Source organism: Zingiber officinale, chromosome 1A (assembly GCF_018446385.1).
Source record: "Zingiber officinale cultivar Zhangliang chromosome 1A, Zo_v1.1, whole genome shotgun sequence".
NCBI lineage: Eukaryota > Viridiplantae > Streptophyta > Magnoliopsida > Zingiberales > Zingiberaceae > Zingiber > Zingiber officinale.
Genome location: NC_055987.1, coordinates 39,332,151 through 39,349,866, shown reverse-complemented (window position 1 = coordinate 39,349,866; position 17,716 = coordinate 39,332,151). Strand labels below are relative to the sequence as shown.

The following is a 17,716-nucleotide window of genomic DNA, read 5'->3' as shown; positions in this document are numbered from 1 at the left end:
TTATTTAAATTTCGTGTTGGTGTCTTCGACAACACAGATGATCGTCAACTTATGTTATATGTCGTCGGACTGTTATTTGTTTGTAACGTGAGGCTTTAAGCTGTTGGTTAATACTTAATTATGACCGTCATTACGCCAATCCATTGTGGAATGATGCGAAAATACTTGCAAAATGAGATGATACGCATGAGATAGAACATAATAATTATAAAACTAAATAAAACAACAATAACAATCAATTGTTCGATCAGATCCTCATTTATATTATTATCTGTATTTAAATAAATATTATCATTAATAATTAATTTTTTAAATATTTTTTAATTAATATGTATATTTGTTATAATCTCAGCCATGTATAAATTGCTTAAATCTCATGTTATCGAGTTGCCTAATGTTGCTAGCTTAGTTATTATGCAATTTATCATAATTCTAGAGGCTAAATAAAGAAGTTAGCAAATAAAAGTGGAATTTTCTATAATGAATTTCGGCATCAAACATATTGTTGATTCACTGAATTTCTACATAAAGCTCTATAAAGAGTAGTTTACAAAGGAGAATCAATCTAGAACCAATTGAGCATACTGTTCATACTAGTGGCCACATCCCTGATCTAGACTTTTTCATGCTATTTAAAAAATCCTTCAAAATGTTCAGTCAGATTACATACTAGAAATCAATCAGATTGTTACACAAATATCCATTTTGAGAATAATAATAAGTGTAAAAGATTGGAAAATGGACAGGAAGCAAAGGAAAAATGTTATACGAAAGAAGGAAAAACTAACCATAAAGAATTGAAAAGCAACAAAATCTATAGAATCTATGAAGATGAGCAACAGGTTGCTTTAGTATCGGCAGGCTCTTGCCCTGGGACTATTATTTGAGTTCCTTTCGTTAGGTTTGAGTTCCCGGTTGATTCAGGCTCATCATTAGTAGCAAGAGACTTTTTGCTCACAATACGGTAAATTTCAGAGAGCGCAGTCTCGAAAGCACTCTCAACATTGGTAGCTTCGAGTGCAGATGTCTCCATGAAGAAGAGGTTCTCACGTTGGGCGAACTCCTTTGCATCATCAATTGACACTGCACGAAGGCTTCCAAGATCTGACTTGTTTCCAATGAGCATTATCACAATGTTTCGGTCAGCATGCGTCCGTAGTTCATCTAGCCATCTGGCCATGTGATCGAACGATTGACGTTTAGTTATGTCATAGACAAGCATGGCTCCTACTGCACCTCTGTAGTATGCACTTGTTACTGCTCGATACCTGTTGAGAATTAAAGGCAGTATTCTCACTGTTATTGTCTGAAATAAGGTTTGATTATTTGATGATCAAGTGAGGTAATATATGATAAAGCATACTCTTAATTCGCACATCTCAATATATGACAACAAGATTTTATAACTGTGTATCGATTAGGATACCACACTGAATTCAACCTAGAAAAGGGCATTTTATCAAATTTTGGGTTTTAAAAGTAAATTAGATTATTGAAATTTAGTTATATATGGCACAAACATCCAAAATTCTAACAAGAAGAGAAATTGATTTAAGAGGCAAATTAAATAGCTTTATCTGAAATTGCACCCTAAACAAGATGGAGTTCAACTGTTATGAGATTTGATGATCATGATAGGTAACATATGTTAAAACATATTCTTAATCCACGTATCTCAAAAATGGAAAGAAGATTTTACAACTATATATGGCTTAGGATGTTTTGAAATTCAACCAAAAAATGCCACCTAAAACTGATTTTGGGATAAAATAGTAAGTTATATTATTGGAAATTTAGTTATTGGACATAGCACAAGCATCCAAAGTTCTAACAAGAAGTGAAATCGGCTTTTATAAAACAAAGAAATTAGCTTTATCTGGAATTTTCCCTAATATATTGTGCTTAAGATGGACATTAGACTAAATAATTTGGGTGACTTTGACACTCAACGAACTAGATAACCCAACTATCAAAGTGCATATAGCAAAATTAAATCCAAACTCATACCCTAAAAGTCAGTTTTGAGAATATAAATGATAGTCTTAGACTGAGGCAATAGGGAAAATAATTTAAAGAAAGTCTTATATGGACCAAATATTCTCGGAGTAAAATGGCAAGCATGACATCATTAGGAATTTGATGGAAGAGTTCTGCTGTATTTCCAGAAGTATTTCTGGCTCAAGCAAGTCCATTTCATTGATTAAATTTACAGAAACTGAAATTCCTCTATCAACATGAAATGCAAGAAATTTGCAATCAACAAAATAAAGGCTTACTATGTTGAATTGGATAAATTTGTTTCGTTATAATACTTCATAAATCTTTTTGTTTTTCTAGATTATAATATATCTACAGGAAGGTTTGAGTTAACACATCAATGCAATCCACACAAATGAAAGGTGACTTATATGCAAGATCATCAACTCCAAAACAGAAGTTAACTGATGTTATTACGTGATTTCAATGGCTAATTTTGCAAATAGGGATTGCCCACTACAAAAACAATAGATAATCAAAAGCACTTACATTTTCCACCTTTCTAATACAAGGTAAACTAAAGAAACCATATGACAAATTTTGCAACTGATTTGGTAAGGGACTTTCTTTTGGTGGGCACTATGAAATTCATAACTTTGGTGTCATTATGATCATTGCCACATCATTAAGTATTTTTAATTTATCTAAACAAAGCTAGAATAATAAGTTTGACTAATGGATCAACTCAGTTGCATAATTGAATGTGCATCCTATGCAGTAAACATTTGTGGAAAATAGTCGCCTTGGATTCAACCACGTAGTTGAGTGACATAATTAGTTTAAGAATGAAGAACTACAGTCTATAGTGAGTGAAGTGTACAATGAGCAAAGCTAAAACAACCAATATATAATCTACTTGAGTTACTATAGAGATTGTGGTTATGCTACCAAATTAACACTAGAAGCCTACAATGCAGAAAATTTTCAAAAAACTACCACACAATAAGCTTGTCTGAAGAAATGTCTAGGTGAATAATCAGCATTATAGGAAAGGCACAAGAATTCTCAATCAATGAATGTACAGGTATAGCTAAAACACTTTAGACCTATTACCATAAAGATCAACGAAGTAAGAGTAGGGAGGGATGTAGCACTGCCCACATTCTTAGTGGAGCAACTAGAAATTTAGAATACTGTGTAAAAGTAGAAGGGTGTGCAATATTATAGGTTAGTTCCTAGTGTGACCTTTTTGTGTCATAGATAATGGTTATGCATGTGTATTTAAGTTCCAATCTAAAGAAATGGGCATTAGCTTCTTGCAGATTGTAGATTGAGGCTTTCCTTTCCACATTGTAATGCAGATTGACTTTCTAATCCATCATCCTGATCATGGCGATAAAGAGGCAGTTAATGCATTAGATATTGGGTAGTTCATACCAAACTACAGTCAAGTAGCCTAATCAGAGTGACAAAAAAAACAGATAACTAACTGAAAGAAAAATGCCGAAATATTCTGAAGCATGCTTCATAGTAGAACATAGAATGTAAAAGGATCCATATAACCGATCCCATCTAGTAGGATAAGGCTTGACCCCACCTAGGCTTGCTTGTTGTTGTATCAAAACTAGATTAACCGTCTTGTTCATATTATGATTGCAAAAGATATCAATCACACCGTGAAAAAGATTTTTTTTGTTTTTGGTTGTTGAATTTTTATTTGATTGTTGATCAGGCCAATCAATAGCAAATGAAATAACAGGGAAAATCAGGGAACGAAAAGGGAAAACATCGGCGAAAAAGATAACCTTTCTTGGCCGGCGGTGTCCCAGATTTGTGCCTTGATGGTCTTTTGGTCGATGGTGAGGGTGCGGGTCTGGAACTCGACGCCGATGGTAGCCTTGGAATCGACGCTGAACTCGTTGCGAGAGAACCGGGCTAGAAGCTGCGACTTCCCGACTGCCGAGTCCCCGATCAGTACCACCTTGAAGACGTAGTCGATCTTCTGGTTGAACTCGCCGTAGTTATTCCGACTGCCCGACGACATCCTCCCTTCGCCTCTCTCTCGACCGAGCACGAAAAATCGATGGTCAAATCGAATGATCAATCCAGGAAAATCACCCCGACGAGCACGATCTCCACCGTCACCAACCACGAAGGAGAAGAAGACGACGAGGAAGATCTACCGAGACGAAGAAACCCGGCGCCAAATAAATCAGAACATGGAACGGGTCAGATCGGACTCGTCAACTGTGACCAGATTGGATAAATCGTTTCTCTACCCTCCCTCCAAGCACCTACCCACTCACGGGTGTAATGCAGGGAATCAATAAGAAGATAATATAGTAGAATTTTAAATATCTATAAATTATATTTTAAATTTATTCAATAGATAATTCAAAAAGAAAGTCATTCAACTTTAAAATTTCTATCATTACAAACGAGCTAAATCAAATTAAATGTGTTATTATTCAATCTTATTTAATAAAATAAATAAATAAAGTTAAGTTAAACTTAAAATGAATTAAATCATTAAAATATTAGTTCAAACTTCCCTTGATGTTTTTCATAAATTTAACTTGAATTTAATTCATTCAATTCTTAATTTAAATTTATTTGATTATTTAAATTTTAAAAATCATTTAATTAATTAATAAATTTAATATTACAAAATTATTTTTATATATTTGATTAAAAAATGATAAATATCATTCAAAAACTTCATAAACATTTGTAAACATTATTATGGATAATTCATAATCTTTATTTATAAACTTTAACAAACTAAATATAATTTTTTATTAAACCATGTAGCTAACTTTATCAAATACCTAATTCACATATATTATTTTTAAAATTATTAAATCATGTATGGGATACGAATTTTATCCTTAGCATTTTCCCTCGTGGCTATTGTATGCATCCAAACCGAAAGAGAAATTCAAACCACGTTCAATTTTTGTTAGTGGTGTGCATTCGAACCAATGCCGACCACTAGCAATGGTGCAGCTTTTTTGTCAAAATAGGCAAATGAGAAAATCTAAATCTAAACATCATGTCATTTCCAACACTAATGTGTTTCTGGCAGTCTACTACACGACGCAACAACTCAATGAAGACAAACGACCCTCCCGTCTCGACCATCGAAGTCCTAATCGATGAAACGCCACCTTCTTCACGACCAACTCTGACTGCAACGATCGGGCAAAATTCAACTCTATTCTTTTTTTAGGTCAACATTCAAATCTTCCTATAGGGAGAAGCATCCTTTAAATTGAGGTGTTGAGCATTAGTTTCGTGTAAATCACTCTTCCGACAACTCCAAAGCTCCTTACACAGAAAAAGTACTCGAAAATTCTAAGTATTATAGAAAAACTCCAAAGCACTAGCTGTTAGTTAGAGCCCTAGAGTCAATCATTTGATGATTGTATGGACTCATGTATATCATATTCTTATATATATATTAAGGCATTTGGTTTTTGGTTATTATGCTTATTTGTATTAGTGCCAGATAAAATAAGTATAGTAACGTCCTTGAGTAGAAGGTTCTTACCTATATCAATCGATTGGTTGAATCGATAGTGAGATGATATAGGGAACACTACTCTAAATCATTCCTAGTCGAGTATTAACATTCAGGGACAATGTTAATACAATAAGACTAGCATGTAGGTCAGCTCGATGACTTGATCTCACAAGTCATGGATATAGAGATATCAAGCTGACACATGGGTATGCATTAGAGAATGTATACTGAATGACCCGCCATGAGAAAGTATCATGGATCGTTATATGAGTGTCATATACTTTCTCATATGGCTATTAGTATGACTATTAGTCCTTAGACCTGAAGTCACCATGGATCCCTACATAAGGAGTTATGTACTTTAGTTTCGTCAAACGTCACCCGTAACTGGGTGGACTATAAAGGCGATTACTGGGTATATAACGAATTATGTAGAGGGATGTGAGTGATGTAGATGGGATCTATCCCTCCCATATGACGGGAGCGACATCGGTATTCTTGATAGAGTGAGACCACTAAGTGCATGGCCATGCCCAAATGAGTCAACATTAGATGTTGAGCTCATTTGATCGAGTGAGTCTACTTGGAGTTCAAGATTTAGATTGAGGATGACATGCCTCACATCGATCAATCTAGATGTCTAGGATAGAAGGACACTTGTCATTATTTTGTGAGTAGTCACAATTGGTAGTCACAAGGTGATGTCGGATCTCGACATTCTTGTAACTTGGGTAGTAATGATGTGTTGCTAGATACCGCTCATTACTTATGCTCCTAAATGGGTTTAGGGCATTGCCAACGTTACAAGAACCTATAGGGTCACACACTTAGGACAATTAGGTGGAGATTAGGTTCATTTGATGAACCAAGAGGATTAGATTCATTTGATGAATCAAATTGGATTAAGAGTAATCCTAATTGGGCTAACTTGAGTTCGACTAAAGTTGATTCATGTGTTAAATGAGTCTAATTTAGATTTTGACTCATTGAATCAATTCAATTTAATGAATTAGATTCATTATATTAAGTTGGCTCGAATCAAATGGTTGGATTAGATCCACCATGGTAGAGATTGAGTCAAGTTTGACTTAACTTGAGAAAAGAAGACCAAAGGTCAATTTTGACTTGACCTTTTGCCACCTCATTGGTGAGTTGGCATTAGGTGGACCAATAATGATGTTCCACATCATCATGGGTGCCGCGCCACCTCATGGAACTTACAAAGTCACTCTCTTAATGGTTTCATATTAATTGCAATTAATGCAATTAATTGGTAATGGTTTCATATTAATTGCAATTAATGCAATTAATTGGTGAGTTTTTGAAAGTGGCCGGCCACTTGGTTTTTGGGTGTGAATTTCATTTTTCCCATTCAAGTGGTGTAACTTCTTCTTCTTCCTTGTGTTCTTCCTCTCAAGCTCTCCCTCTCCCTCTCCTCCTCCCTTGGCCGAACCACATAGGTGCTAGCACACCTTGGTTTTTGGTCATCTCCATCTAGTGTGTCCATGTGGATACTTCTAGAGGACCGGCGCTTGACGGTCTTGAGATCCGACATCATTTGGACGAGCGGGAACGCGAAGGGCATCGCTACAAGGGTAAACATTTTTTTCTCGTAGATCTAAGTAGTAGATCAGTTTTTGAACTCGTACAAGAAATAGTTTTTTGAATTTTGTATACGAATCTTTGCACGGATCTACGGCTTTGGGTCCTTCGGGGTTTCCGCGACGCGAAAAAGCGGTTTTCGTGGCCCGAAGAACCCAACACTAGCAACATCTAAAATCCTACCGAGAACCTTTTCACTAGGATCAATTAAGACATGTATATTTTCTTCTACAAGTTATTAGTTATCCTTTTCCCTTTTTATAGATTAGCATTATCAATTTGTAAGAAGATTGACATTTTCAATTTCTAGATGTCTTTATTCAGTGACGACCTAGAGGTGGTCAATGTGGGGCCACCGTACAGGGCCTCATCTTTTGGTGGGCCCCATTTACTTATTTTTAAATAAAATTTTTATATTTTTTATAGTATTAACAAATAATCTTGTATTAGTGAAAAAAAATTAATTAAAAATGATCGAGTTATAAATTACAAATTGTTATGGTCTTGTTTTTATAAAAGTATCCAGAACATTTTCTTCCTCCACCATCTTCTATTTTCCTAAACGGCTAAACCTAATATGTTGTCTTTTGCTCTTCGAACCTTTCTGCCACACCAACGTCAACGTCAACACCGAAGGCTCGATAGGCTTTATTGGGTGCAGACAACGCGTCGGTCACACGAAGTCGTGAACCCTAGTGATCTCGAGCGCCATCATCACAAATTCATAGTCACCTCTGGGCTTCGTGGCCACTATCGCAGCATCAGGTGGGCGTATCAGGTTTCTATTTCTACTTATGCATCTATTGTTTTGCTTAAATATGTTTGGTTGGATTATACTTTCCATTGATTGTCGGTTCAGCATCAAATTAAAGTTTTTTTCTCTAATATATGTGGTTTTTAGATTTCTAGTAATTAAGGTGGATAATTAAAGGGTAGGCATTGTGTCATTATAGGGAAAACGGACAAGGATAGAATATACATGAATATGTGATTTAGGTATTACAAGATATATAACACAAACACAATAATATAGTTGGTTAGTAATCTAACATTTTGGTAAAATTCATTTTGACCATATACTTTAATTACCGCACTTGAGAAAATTTATTCATAGCAACTAGCAAACCTTCATGAAGCCTCACTGTTTGACACCTTGTAGATGTGCAGACCTCATGGTAAAAGTTTAAGGTTACAACAAAATGGATAACTTATGATTAAATCCAAAAAATGCCACAGTCGATGAATCAGATTGTTGCTCCACTTTGAAATGGTAGTTCAATGACATTGCTTGTATCCTTGTCATTATGCATTCATTGACATTCACAGAATTTAAAGGGTCTTTTTTTTCACCGACCCTTCAAAATCTAGGGCTAGCCCTGTCTTTATTTAACTTCTTTAAATCAAAACTCTAATTTTATTTTTATCTAAAAGATAATTATTTCTAAAAGGATAAATTCTAAAAGGTTTATAGTACAATTTTAGCAAAATACACATTTAATGATTTATTGACTTCCTCCACTCGACTTTTATTTTTTAAAAATATTCACAATCTTAATAAAATTTTTATTCATAATGATCCTGTCCGAATCAAGAGTCAGTGGACGCTGGGCACGCGGCGCTCTCTGCTGGATCCTCAAGTGCTCCGGCGAACCTGCAACAAAACCGAGCCGGGAGGGGTGTCCCGGCGACGGTCCTCCGACGCTCAAGTCAGGTAAGTGGTGGAGAAAGTGGCTGCCAAATTCGTATTCTGCGTACCTTCGGCGAAGTAATAGCCTCTTTATATAAGACGGAGAAGGAACTGATGCACGCCCACCGAGGTGCGTACGTGTCAACAACCCATACCACGGTATGCACTTGTCAGAGAGCTTACCCGACACCATGCTGCCACAGTCCGAGCATGTTCTTTGATGGGACGGCAGGACCACCCGTTGTCAGACTAGAAGTATGGCACAGCCATACGACTTGACGGCTGTCAGAAGATGTCCCCGTCTTTTACCCACCGTCTGACTGGGGTACCTGGCCCGCCGAGCGGGCGATGGACGTCGTCCGGACGGCCTTGATTCTTTGCGCCGTCCGGGCGGCACCTCCTTCCGCTCGGTTATTACGCACTGCTTTATTTGAGCGTCGGACCCCTGGTCCCTACCAGGGTGCCTTTTACTACCAGATTTCCCTTTCTTCTGAGTCCGGTCGGCTCGCCCTTTTCCGGCGAGCCACTGGACCCTTTGACCTCCCCTCAGCGTTGACTTCTTATGGGGTTCCGGATTTTTACCGCCGGATCACTTGCCTTCCTCTCGAGTCTAGTCGAAGGAGGCAAAGTCCGACTGACTGGACTGCCGATCTGTCGAACAATGATCATTGCCTTAGGCCGCTCGGCCAGGCATAAAGATGCTCCTCCGTGCGGCGATATCTGTCTGTCCGGCGACACTTTGTCCATGCCTTGTATTTTCTGGGAATCGATGTCCGTTGTTCTCCCACACTACCCATCACGTGCTCTGCGCACGGTAAGGAGAGCTCATTAAATGCGGCTAGTAACCGGCAAACACGTGGCGACCGTGCATTTGTCAGAGTATGGCGGTTACGTCACTTCCGATGGGACAGCCGCCGTTTGAAACGGACGATCCGATGACAACCTCGATATTGACGACCTGGATCGGACGGTGGAGGTTGCTTCCGGGCGGCAATATAAAGCCTGCGGCTCCGCTTCCGCCGCCGCCTCGCTGCTTCATTCTCCTCCGGCATTCTCGCCCCTCAACTCTTCGGCAAACCTCGGCCCTTCGTCGATCATCTTCTTTGTTTGTAAGGCCTTCTCTCTTGTTCCCAGCGCTTTCTTCTTTTTGTTACCTGTTTCCTTCAATCGGCTTCTGCTCCATTCTTTGCTCATCCCTTCCCTCGACATCCTATATTCTCGTCCCTTGACCATGACTAGCACTTCACAGTCGACTGGCGGCGCTCCAGGTCTGTGGTACACGACCATGGAGAGCCGTTTTGATGAGGAAGACGCCTTGCGCCTCGTCCGGACTTATGACCTGCCGACCGACCACCAAATAGTGTTAGCCACACCAGCCGCTCGGCCTCATGAACCGCCGTCCGGCACAGTGCTTTTCTTCCGAGACCAATTTCTGGCCGGACTGCGTTTTCCACCTCACAAATTTTTCTTAGAAGTCTGCAACTATTTCCGCATTCCGCTCGGCCAGGTAGTTCCCAACTCTATTAGGCTGCTGAGCGGAGTGATAGTTTTGTTTAAGCTGAACAACATCCCCTTGGACCCAAAAATATTCCACTACTTTTACTACCCCAAGCAAGCCGAGTGGGGTACCTTTGTTTTCCAGTCTAGGATAGGCTTCGTGCTTTTTGATCATATGCCGAGCTCCAACAAACATTGGAAGGAGCATTTTTTCTATATACGTTTTCCCGAGCGGCCGACTTTCCGCACCAAGTGGCAGACGGCTATGCCCGCGCAACCGGAGCTCGGCAAGTTTAGAGGTGACGCGGACTATCTCCAGCAGCCGAGCGGCTAGTCGGTCAGCGCTATCATATTGACGAGATGCTCCTTCCGGGAGTAATGTATATATTCGGCTTGTCTTCTATCCCCGCCGATCTGCCCTACAGCATGAGTAAGTTTCCTTGTCTTCTCATTTGTTTTGTTCTAACTGATTTATTTTTTGTTTCTGCAGCGGAAGTCATGTGGCGTGCCAAGGCTACCGAGAAGATCAAACTGAAAGCTGCTCAGATTGAGGAGGTGACGAACAAGGAGGCCGTCGAGCGGGGCCTTGCTCCATCCGATCCGACCGGTGGAGAAAGTGAGGGGGCGCCAACTGTCCCCGAAGCCTCAGATGTCCCTGCCTTTCACAATGAGGCCGCGGGTGACCTGGAACCTCCTCCCGAGGCTGAGGTAGGGGGCCGTTCGGCCGATGATGTGCCGCTACGCACTCGGAAGCGCCGAAGACCAGAATCTGCCCCTGCCTCTGCCCCTACCTCTAACCTTGATGAGCCACTGCCCGAGCGGAGCGCTAACCTTGATGAGCCACTGCCCGAGCGGAGCGCGGGCGCACCGGTGCTATCCGGGACGGTTTCGCTCGAGAGTACCCCAACTCCTCAGGGCTCTCCGAGGGCCAGCGCGGAGGTGCCGCCGTCCAGCCCTTCCAGAACTTTGCGCCGTATCAGGCGTATGGGTGAGCTTCCCTCCTCTTCTGCCGGTGGGCCGTCCGATAAGGTCGCTGCTTCTCAGAGCGAGCCGAGCGGCCAAAACTTGATAAAGACCGTTCTGCGCCTCCCCTCAGAGGCGTACATGGCTGCTGCTGATCGGCCAGTGGTCCCCGAGCAGCAGATTGCCCAAGCTTGGATAGATGCTCGGCGTCGCATAGCCACGATGACTCCCGGGCAGCTCGGCGATAGCAACCTTCAACAGGCCACCGGGGTATGCTCTCCTTTTCTTTATTTGCATATTCGAATTAGGTTTCTGACCTGTGGACATTTGTTGGTAGAACTGGGTGGAGCAGATCGCTATTAGCAATCGATTGGCCGAGCTGGAGGACGAGTTGAAAAAACAAAAAACCGTTGGGGGTAACGGGCAGTCGGCTGCCGCTCTGGCGAAGGCCAAAAAATCGCTGGACGCCGAACGGAAAAGGGCTAACGATTTGGCGAGTAAAGTCGTTCGGCTCGAAACGATGATCAAGCAACGAGAGAAGGAGCTCAAAACGGCGACCACTCGGAAGCAACAGGCCATCAATGATATGGACCGTATGAAGGTGGAGATCAGGGGGTTGGAACAACGCATCAAAGACTTGGACGCCCTGTTGGCCGCCGAGAAGGAGGGCCGCTCGGCGGATCTCCAAAGATTCGACGGAGATTTGGCCGCGCTCCAAGCCACCAGCGATGCCGCCCATGCCGCGCTCAAGGAATACCAGGAGGGGGAGTCGGCCCGCTCTGACGAGGTGAGGAAAGCGTTCCTTTATTCGGAGGACTTCGGAGAGAAGTTCACTGACAAGATATCCCTCACGTTCGAGGAGGCGATCAAGGCGGCGGTGGGATATCTGAAGAACAAAGGTCACTTGTCTGCCGAGTTGACCATCCCCCCCCGAAGATATAGCGAGCGTGATGGACACCATCCCCGACGCTCTCTTTGATTTTGATGTCTGAGGAGCGTTTTTATAAACTTTTTTGTATTCCAGCCGTTCGGCCCGGACTATCTCTGTAATGACTTTTTTAGCTTGCGTAGTAGATGATCTTCTGTTCCTTTCACCTTTTATTGTGGCAAGAACTTACTAAGTATTCTTTATAACCATTCCGCTCGGCACCTCGCTATGCCAGACAAGCGAATTATCTTTAATGTCTCATTACGCGCTTGATCAGCCGCTCAGCGCGCAAACTTGTTTGCCTCTTTAATTCCGATTAACCATCCTTTGCTCGTCTCTTGATATTTATCGTCGGTGGTCGATGGTGCGGATATTTATAGCCGATCGGCGCGGCTCTCGATCTTTAACGACGGTGCTCGTCGGTCTTCCGCTCGGAGGGTTTATAGACGCCGGCTCGTCTCTACGGTTTAACGTCTGGGCTAGACGGCGCGGATATTTATAGCCGATCGGCGCGGCTCTCGATCTTTAACGACGGTGCTCGTCGGTCTTCCGCTCGGAGGGTTTATAGACGCCGGCTCGTCTCTACGGTTTAACGTCTGGGCTAGACGGCGCGGATATTTATAGCCGATCGGCGCGGCTCTCGATCTTTAACGACGGTGCTCGTCGGTCTTCCGCTCGGAGGGTTTATAGACGCCGGCTCGTCTCTACGGTTTAACGTCTGGGCTAGACGGCGCGGATATTTATAACCGATCGGCGCGGCTCTCGATCTTTAACGACGGTGCTCGTCGGTCTTCCGCTCGGAGGGTTTATAGACGCCGGCTCGTCTCTACGGTTTAACGTCTGGGCTAGACGGCCTTCGAGGTTGACTCCTTACCAGGTCAAGCGACCTTGGCCTTCATATCCCGCGCTTGAACAATATTTATGCCCGGCCGAACAGCACGGGTCATTCGCTTGCGAACCTGATCGGCAGGGAGGCTTTCACTATTCGGGTGCTTGGCTCGGATAATCCCTATGCCCCTTTTACCCAAGAACGTACTCCTGGAGGGTCTGCTCGTCGGGCATTTTGGCTCGGATAATTTATATCCGTCCGAATGGTACGGGCTTCCGTTTTTAGACGTTTGGCGCCAATTTGATCCGTATACCTCCGGCCGCTTGGGGCCTTCGTTGTCGAGCACTTGGCTCGGAAAACCATATACTGGCCGACCGGCTCAGGCCTTCGCTCCAGCAATAACCTCCCTCTATCATCCCGGTAGCAGGCTTTGGTTTCCTTCCGCCACACTAGTATGCGGCCGAGCCTCGGGGTCTTCGATTCGAATCTTGCTTATATTCTATACGCCCGAACTACTGGGGTCTTCAGTTCGAGCTCCGGCTGGATACAAACCTCCACCGATCGGCTCGGGGCCTTCGTTCACGATGATAATGCCTTATATTCGATCTTTTGACTTTTCATCTCTGCATTTCAAGTATTTAGTCGAAAAATGAAATACACGGTGATTATAGTGATACACCTTTCACCCCGCCTGGTAAGGCGTGGTTCGCGCTCCACGGCCTATCTAGCTGCCGTCCGTCCTCATCCTCCATAATACGGGCGGAGCTTTTCGATGATTTTGAAAGGGCTGCCCATGGAGCTTCAAGCTTGCGTCGGCCGGCTTGACTTTCTTCCAGAACACCTGGAACGATCGAGGAATTACGCGACGGTTGTAGTTTTGCTTCATCCGCTGATGCCGAACAGACGCCTTTGCCCTCTCCTCTTCTACCAAGTCCAGCTCCATGTTTCTTCATTCGGCGTTGTCATCATCATAGCTCTGGATCCTGGCTGACTCAACGCCGACTTCGACCGGTATGACAGCCTCACCGCCATATACCAAATGGAACGGTGTGACTCCCGTCCCTTCTTTTGGCGTCGTTCGGATAGCCCACAAGACGCTCGGCACTTCATCCGGCCAACTCCCTCCCAAATGGATACGAAGAACTCCCGGTTGGCGACTTCAGCTTGACCGTTGCTCTGAGGATAGGCTACGGACGTGAAATGTTGCTCAATGCCGTAGCTTTTGCACCAATCCTCTAACATCTTCCCTGTGAACTGCCGCCCGTTGTCGGACACTAGTCGGCGAGGGATGCCGAACCGACAAATGATGTGTTGCCAGATGAATTTTTTAACCATCTGTTCAGTGATCTTTGCCAGCGGCTCGGCCTCCACCCACTTGGAGAAATAGTCTACCGCCACTAGTAAAAATTTCCTCTGCCCGGTCGCCATCGGAAATGGACCCACAATATCCATTCCCCATTGATCGAACGGACATGAGATGGTTGATGCCTTCATCTCCTCTGCCGGTCGGTGGGAGAAGTTGTGATACTTCTGGCATGAAAGTAGATACTGTCCGAACGGCATCTGTTTGTAAAGTTGGCCAAAAGTATCCGGCCAAGAGGATCTTCTTGGCCAATGAGCGTCCGCCCGGATGACCCCCGCATGATCCTTGATGTACTTCCTGGAGGATGTAAGCTGAGTCCTCCGAGCTTACACATTTCAGCAAAGGGCGCGAGAAAGCTTTCTTGTAAAGCTGATCTCCGATGAGTGTGAACCGACCGGCTCTTCTTCTGAGGAGCCGGGCTGCATATTCATCGGATGGTGTGGTGCCCGAACGGAGGAATTCTATAATAGGTGTCCTCCAGTCACTTGGAAATGCGAGGCCTTGCATCCGGTCGACATGCGCCACCAGTAGCGTTTTTTCAATTGGTTGCTGAACGGCGACCGGCGTTATTGAGCTCGCTAGTTTGGCTAACTCATCGGCAGCCTGGTTCTCCGTTCGGGGGATCTTCTGAATAAGCACCTCTCGGAAAGTAGCTTTGAGTTTTTCAAAGGCCTCAGCGTAGAGTTTGAGCCGAACACAGTTGATTTCAAAGGTGCCGGAAAGTTGCTGAGCGGCCAACTGTGAATCAGAATAGAGTGTCACCCGAGCTGCTCCCACATGCCGTGCTGCCTGCAATCCGGCTATGAGGGCCTCATACTCTGCTTCATTGTTAGTAGCTTTGTAATCTAGCCGGACGGATAGGTGCATCTTTTCTTCATGAGGTGAGAGTAGTAATATTCCGATCCCACTTCCAAGCCGAGCGGAGGATCCATCCACATATATTCTCCACATAGCTTCCGGCTCTGGCCTTTGCACTTCGGTCACAAAATCAGCCAAGGATTGGGCTTTAATCGCCGAGCGGGGCTGATATTGGATGTCAAATTCACTCAATTCTGTCGTCCACTTGATAAGCCGTCCGGACGCTTCTGGATTCAACAGCACTCTTCCAAGTGGACTGTTCGTCCGGACAATAATGGTATGAGCCAAGAAATACGGTCGCAGGCGCCGAGCGGCTAGAACTAAAGCAAAGGCCAACTTCTCGAGCCCAGTGTAACGAGATTCAGCATCTTTTAAAATGTGGCTTAGAAAATACACCGGCTGTTCTTCGCCGTTCGCCCTCACAAGTGCTGAGCCTACAGCATGCTCAGTTGACGACAGATACATATAAAGTGACTCACCCCCGACCGGCTTGGCTAACACTGGTAGAGAATTAAGATATGTCTTCAACTCTTCAAATGCTCGGTCACATTCTTCATCCCACTGGAATTTAGTAGCCTTGCGCAGGATCTTGAAGAATGGCAGGCTCCGGTCGGCGGTTCTGGAGATGAATCTCGATAGAGCGGTTATCCGACCGGTCAACCTTTGCACTTCTCTTGTATTTCTTGGGGGCGGCATGTCTTGCAGTGCTTTAATCTTGCTGGGATTTGCTTCAATTCCCCGCTCGGTCACTATATACCCCAGAAAACGCCCTCCTTTGGCTCCGAACAGGCACTTTTGGGGGTTTAGTTTGACTCCATATTTGCGCAGCGTTCGGAAGGTTTCTTCCATATCCTTGAAAAGATCGGCCGCTCGGACGGATTTGATAAGAATGTCGTCCACATAAACTTCCAGATTCCGCCCGATCTGCTCCTTGAAAACCTTGTTCATCAAGCGTTGATAGGTGGCTCCGGTATTCTTCAATCCGAACGGCATCACATTGTAACAATTATGAAGCTTACTTTTTCTTGGTCTTCTCGGGCGAGCGGTACTTGATGATATCCTTGGTAAGCATCAAGCATGCAAATTAGTTCGCAGCCGGCCGTGGAGTCCACCAACTGATCTATCCGGGGCAGAGGATAAAAATCCTTGGGGCATGCCTTGTTTAAATCTCGAAAGTCGATGCAGACCCTCCACTTGCCGCCCGGCTTGGAGACCAAGACTACGTTGGCCAGCCCGCTGCACCTCGCGTATGTGGCCGGCCTTCAAAGTTTTTCCACCTCCGCCCGGATAATGGCATTCTGCTCGGCACTGAAGTCCCTTTTCACTGGTCGAGCGTCCGGTCGGACATGCAATTCATGATGCGCTAGGCTCGGCGAAATTCCAGGTAACTCATGTGTCGACCAAACGAAGACATCATGATTTCGTCGGAGGCATTGAATCACCTTCTCCTTCTGTTCTTTCCCCAGATCAGAGGCGATAAAAGTCGTGGCCTCCGATCGGGTCGGATGGATCTGGACTTCCTCCTTTTCATCATAAATTAAAGCAGGAGGTTTCTCGGTTATGGCGTGTACCTCAATTCGGGGCGCCTTCCGAGCGGAACAAGCTTCTGCTCGGATCATCTCTATATAGCACCGCTGAGCTGCTAGCTGATCTCCCCGCACTTCTCCTACTTTGTCCTCCACGGGGAACTTTATCTTCTGGTGGAAGGTTGAGACAACCGCTCGGAATTCGCCGAGCGTCGTCCCAAAATGACGTTGTAGGATGAGGAGAGTCGACCACCACGAAGTTTATTGTCCTGGTCCTCCGGCTCTTCTCCCAGTGAGGTGGCCGGATTTGTCCGGCCGCTGAACCGTTGCGTAAACCCGTAGGCGGGGTCATCATGGCGCGACTCGGCTCGATCAATTTTGATCGAACGCCTTCTTGAATATGATGTTGACCGAGCTCCCTGTGTCAACAAATATGCAGTGAATGGTGTAATTTGCTATTACCGCTTTAATGAGCAGCGCGTCGTCGTGGGGCACTTCAACTCCTTCTAAGTCCCCGGGTCCGAAAGTGATTTCCGACCCACTTGCCCGCTCTTGGCTGCAGCCGACCGCGTGGATCTGGACGCCCGCCTTTCTGGCTCGGTTGGAATCTCCTCCGGTCGGCCCACCAGCAATAACGTTGATCTCGCCCCGGGAAGTATTGCTCCTATTTTCCTCCTCCCGAGCGGACGGTCGTGACCGTTCTCTGGACGCCCGGCGATTCTCCTGCCTCGGGGATCGGTGCCGATAGGGTGTCTGCTGGTGTCGTCCCTCGGTGTGGGTCCGATCAGCTTCATGAGTCCTACGTCTCCTGTTGATGGGAGGCGACCGTCGTTCGGCTTTCCTGGGAACAGGATTGGACACAAAGGGAAGGCTTCGGCAATCCCTCGTGTTGTGCGTATCCGTCTGGTGGAATTTGCAGAACATAGGGGTCCACCTCTTCTTTGGCTTGGGCCGAGCGGCAGC

The 17,716-nt window shown here is 44.5% G+C and overlaps 1 protein-coding gene across 1 annotated transcript; it reads right to left on the bottom strand.

Moving 5' to 3' along the window:
* Positions 1–631: 631 nt before the first annotated feature.
* Positions 632–4,262, bottom strand: LOC122023492 (ras-related protein RGP1-like). The gene is made up of 2 exons (XM_042581619.1): positions 3,783–4,262; positions 632–1,268 (listed from the first exon to the last, which is right to left on the bottom strand). The coding sequence occupies exons 1-2, from the start codon at positions 4,019–4,021 to the stop codon at positions 824–826; spliced, it is 684 nt and encodes a 227-aa protein (XP_042437553.1). The 5' UTR covers positions 4,022–4,262; the 3' UTR covers positions 632–823.
* Positions 4,263–17,716: the final 13,454 nt, after the last annotated feature.

Coding starts and splice junctions, on each gene's coding strand:
- LOC122023492 (XM_042581619.1), bottom strand. CDS start 4,021: ATGTCGTCGGGCAGTCGGAATAACTACGGCGAGTTCAACCAGAAGATC. Junction 1,269..3,782: donor GACACCGCCGGCCAAGAAAG/GTTATCTTTTTC, acceptor AATTCTCAACAG/GTATCGAGCAGTAACAAGTG.